This window comes from Scylla paramamosain, chromosome 22 (genome assembly GCF_035594125.1).
Source record: "Scylla paramamosain isolate STU-SP2022 chromosome 22, ASM3559412v1, whole genome shotgun sequence".
NCBI lineage: Eukaryota > Metazoa > Arthropoda > Malacostraca > Decapoda > Portunidae > Scylla > Scylla paramamosain.
The window spans coordinates 4,760,001-4,765,000 of NC_087172.1; the positions used below are offsets into that span (position 1 = coordinate 4,760,001).

Genomic DNA, 5,000 nt, shown 5'->3' on the forward strand with positions numbered 1-5,000 from the left:
TGCCTTGTTGTATCGCTCTATGCCCACACAAACACACACACACACACACACACACCTGCACGTCACTCGCTATTCATTAACTTACCAACAAACATTTTATACCAGCACTCATAATTTTCTTGTAGTTTTATTCTTGTTCAGTTAATTTTATTTACTGGTACTTGAATTAATGTCATGTTCGTGTGCGTATCTCTCTGTGCCTCCACCCACACCTCACCCACAACCTATTACCATATCAACAAATATTAATTCTTACACCCACGATTGCATTTAGTTCTATTCTTGTCCAGTCAATCTGTTTACGGTTACTCAATTCAAAGTGTGGCATACGAATTGTAGTTTGCTTTACGTTCTGTTCTGACACCAGGAAAATATTCCAAGGCCACATAGTTGATTAACCTGTATTTCAAAACAATTTTCTCCTCATTAAGTATGCAAAATCCATGTAAAATTACCAGTAGAATTATGAAAACATCCCTGAAAATCCTGGTAATTTCCACTTGATCCTGTTAAAAACCGTTGAGACGCAGAAATGTTTGAAAATATTGACCCGAGGAACCTAAGAACATAAGGGAAACTACAGGAAACCATCAGATGTACACGTAGTTGTCGCTGTATAAAAACAAACATACTTCTCCATAAATTAACCTAAATCTCCCTCATGACTCAGCACTAACAACTATTACCGAGTGTACTGCAGTCACCTACCACCATTTAAAAAACAATTTCTTTCTATTTCTTAATGTAGATCTCTCAGGCTTGAACCCGTTAATTCTCGTTCATGGATGATTGCAAAACTTAGGGAAGCTGTCCACATCAATAGTTGGTGCTGGCTGGTGACACATCGCGTGGTAGTGGTGATTGTGGTGACGGGAGGTGATGGTGGTGGTCGTGTTCCCGCCAGCCCGTTGTCCTTGAGGTAACCCGCTACTGAGTGATTTTCCGCGGGCGAGCAATGCAACCTAGTCTGGGGAACGAGTTTGTGTAATCAGTGGACCCGTGAATGCATCTTGTACTCACCCCACTATCCCACCACCCAACTACCTCGTCATCTCACCACCACCTCACCACCTGGCCTGCCGCGTGCATTACCAAATTAGAAAGACCAGCCAGCAGTGCCCCGGTAGTTAGGTTAAAGCAGTGTGTCAGCAGCTCCTGGGCGTGTTGTGCGTACTGTAGAATTCCCTCGTGCATCCCCAGACCCAGACCCAGACCCAGACCAACCTCTCGCAGTCTCGCACCAACCTTCCCTCTGTTGTCTCGCCACCACTACCACCACCACCACCACCACCACTGCTGTGACTATCTGAGCGCCGCGTCCCACCACATTAATACGCACACACACACACACACACACACACACACACACACACACACGATTGGATAGGTTGGTTGTTTTTGTTTGTTGTTGTTGTTTGTGTTACTGCTGCTGCTGCTGTTGTCGTTGTTGTTCTTCATGTTCTTCTTTCTCCTCCTTCATACCGTAGCTATCAACAACAACAACAACAACAACAACAACACCAGTCTTACAGAGTGATGTTTGCTCTCCTCACGAGCTTACAAAAGACTCGGTGCTGGAATCTCTGGCCAGGTGGAGACACTAACTTGTGCTGGTTTTCCTTTCACACCGCGGCCCCTGTACATCTGCCCCCCTGCCTTCTTGCTCCCCTGGCCCCCCTGCCCTCCTACCCCCATGCCCCCCTGCCCCCTGTCCCATGCTGCCCTGTTCACTTGGCACGGAACAGGTATAGGCCCGCTAACTCCAGAAGCTGCGGCGGTGACCTCACAGTCTGGCACGGGGAGAGAGAGAGGAGGAGAGAGAGAGAGAGAGAGAGAGAGAGAGAGAGAGAGAGAGAGAGAGAGAGAGAGAGAGAGAGAGAGAGAGAGAGAGAGAATGATCGGAGCTGATGAGGAGGAAGATGCACTTGAGAACCTCCTGCTCCTCCTCCTCCTCCTCCTCCTCCTCCTCCTGCTCGTGCTCCTGCTCTTCCTGCTTCTGCTTTGCCTTTGCTCCTCCTCCTCCTCCTCCTGTACGATTTGCTTGTCTCCACCTTCTCTTTCTCCTCTTCCTTCTCCTCTTCTTCCTACTCTTTCACCTCATGACGCTACGTCCTCCTCCTCCTCCTCTCCTCCTCCTCCTTCTTCTCCCCCTCCTCCTCCTTCTCCCCCTCCTCCTCCTCCTCCTCCTCCACCTCCTCCTCCTCCTCCTCCTCCTCCTCCTCCTCCCCCCAAGGACAGCCAATAAAAACCATCAGGACAGAGAGACATCCACACATACCAAGATAAATGACCAATAAGCATCCAGAATATTTAGCCAATCACCGAGCACCTGCACCAATGAAGGGCCAATCAGCGACCACCTGCCACAATGACCGACCAATCAGAACGGAGAACGCGTGACCAATCCAATTTTTGCGGGAGGGGAAAGTTTTGTTTGTGTGTGTGTGTGTGTGTGCGTGTGTGTGTGTGATTTTAATAATGCATGAGTGTGTTTGTGCGTATGTGTAAATGAACTTGTGTGTGTGTGTGTTTTTCTGGTGTTTGTCTTCGTTTTTGTCCGTCTCTGTCTGTCTGTCTGTCTGTCTGTCTGTCTGTCTGTCTTTGCATTTCTCGCTGTTTGTGTGTCTGTTCAACCTCTGTCCATTAACTTATGTAATGTAATGTAATAAAAGTAGATATTACAACCGTATTATTTTTCTGTTGTGTTTAGATTGTGGTGGCGGTGATGGTGGTGAGACTGAATGGTGAAAGTGAATAAATATATGACTGATTCAGACACACAGCACTGATGATGATGGCTGTGGTAGTGCATGGTGATGAAACGAACGCGCACGTTTTGATGATGATGGTGATGAAGGTGATGATAGTGGAAGATGAATTATGTATAGTGAGTTTATTCAAATAGTATTGCTTAACAGGACATGATTTGGGGGGGCGAGGACAGGGGTGAGGACAGAACGAGGACAGAGTGAAGTGGGAAGCTGCAGAGAGAGAGAGAGAGAGAGAGAGAGAGAGAGAGAGAGAGAGAGAGAGAGAGAGAGAGAGAGAGAGAGATGGAAAGGGATGCAAGCAGGGCAGGGATTAATGGGAAAAGAAGATGGAAATGGGAAGAAAATGGGGGAGGGATACAGGAGACAGTGGAGGGGAGGGTTGGCTTGGGCGGAGTTGAATGGAGTGAGATAGCAAGGGGACGGAGCGGAGGCGAGGCGGGGCGGAGCGGGGCGGGGCAAGACGGGGCGGGGCGGGGCGAGACGGGGCGGGGCGGGGCAGAAGCGGGGTGGGGTTGTGGTTACACGTGTTAGTAGTTTGATGCAAGAAGAAAGTGTAGAGGTCAAGGAGTAAGACAGGTTTACACTCTCTCTCTCTCTCTCTCTCTCTCTCTCTCTCTCTAGCAAGGTACACCAAAACAAAAAAATAAAAAAAAAACCGAAGAAAATCCGGAAAAGAGTACATTTCTTTCTCCTTCTTCATCATCTTCTATCCTCTCTTCTCCTCCTCCTCCTCCAGTTAAGATCCAGTGTTGTATGCACATCGTTTGTATTCCTTTATGCTCCTTGTGTTCCTCCACCCACACCTGACCTTTGACACCTGCTTGGGGAAGGTCATTCTCACGGCGTGAATGACCCTGACCTGCTAACCTGTTCTCACGGCGATCCTTTGCAACTTCCGTGGGGGGGGAAGAAGAGGGAGGGGGAGGTGGAGGGAAGGGGAGGGGGATGTGTAAGTATGTGTTGCGACTGAAAGGAAGGGAGGGGAAGAAATGAGGAAGAGGAAGGGGGTGGATAGGGGGGAGGAGGGGTGAGAGAAATATGCGTGAGGAAGGGAGGGGGAGGAGATACCATGAGGAGGAAGAGGAAGGGAGGGAAGGGGAGGGATGAGGAAGTGAGGGGAGGGATAAGGAGGCAGGGGAGGTGGGAGAGGAGCGATGGGGATGAGAAGGGGAGGAAATGAAAGGGATGAAGAACAGATAAAGAGTTGAGGTAGGAAAGGAGAGAAGGGAGGAGGAGGAGGGAGGAGGGAGGAGTAAAGAAAGTGAGGGAGAGAAACATTTGAGGTGAGAGAAGGAAGGAATAGAAGTGATGAGAAGAAAAAAATAAATAGGATAAGAGGGAAAGAAAAGGAGGAAGGGGAAGAGATGAGAAAAGAAAAGGAAGAGGATGCAAGAGTGATGAATGTGAGTAGGAGAGAAAGGAGAGGAAGGAAAAGGAAGTGAGGAAAGAAAAAGGAAGGAAGTGGAAGAGAGAAATATGTTGAATCAGAAAAGAAAGGAGGGGAGGAAGAAGGGGAGATGAGGTAATGGAATCAAGGATGAGGAGGAGGAGGAGGAGGAGGAGGAGGAGGGTGAATCACACATACAAGAACCAGTAGGAAGACTATTGAAGAAAATAACATGAAGAAGAGCAGGACGGGAAATGCCTCATAAATGAATAGGAGGAGAGGAGGAAACATAAAGAAACTGGTGATGATGATGATGGTGATGATGGTGATGGTGATGGTGATGATGATGATGGTGATGGTGATGATGACGAACAATGATAACACGTCCTACAAAGAGCCTGAGTGTGGTGATGAGGGTGTAATGAAAGGATGGCAGAATGCACTATTGCGGGCGTTAGTGTGGTGAGTACGCAGTCTTGGTCACGAGAGAGAGAGATGAGAGATGAGAGAGAGAGAGGAGAGAGAGAGAGAGAGAGAGAGAGAGAGAGAGAGAGAGAGAGAGAGAGCGAGAGAGAGAGAGAGAGAACGTAGGAAGGACTAATAGAAAGAAGGACACATGAAGAAAAAAGAAAGGAAGAATGAAGCAACGGAGAGGCTGACACATGCGAAGTTCGGATGGGTGATAGATAGACTAACGTGATAGATAGGTAGATAACAAATTAGCCTGACACTTCTCCAGACTGCTGCTAGACTGACAGTAGGCAATTGATATCACTTTATTGTGCTTACTGGGTTACTCGTAGCAGCCGCGCCTCGCTCCGCCCACCAGTGGCTGCCAGGTG

General features: G+C 48.3%; 2 protein-coding genes across 9 annotated transcripts in view; one reads left to right on the forward strand and one right to left on the reverse strand.

Moving 5' to 3' along the window:
* LOC135111464 (uncharacterized) overlaps positions 1–5,000 on the forward strand; it is a 176,557-nt gene that overhangs the window by 48,347 nt on the left and 123,210 nt on the right. The gene's annotated exons all lie outside the window — the stretch shown is intronic.
* Positions 1–5,000, reverse strand: part of LOC135111898 (uncharacterized protein DDB_G0292186-like) — a 16,263-nt gene that overhangs the window by 9,733 nt on the left and 1,530 nt on the right. Inside the window, 1 exon segment of the mRNA XM_064025594.1 lies at positions 4,985–5,000. This exon segment is cut by the window's right edge and continues 133 nt beyond it. Within this exon segment, the coding sequence (XP_063881664.1) occupies positions 4,985–5,000 (16 nt within the window).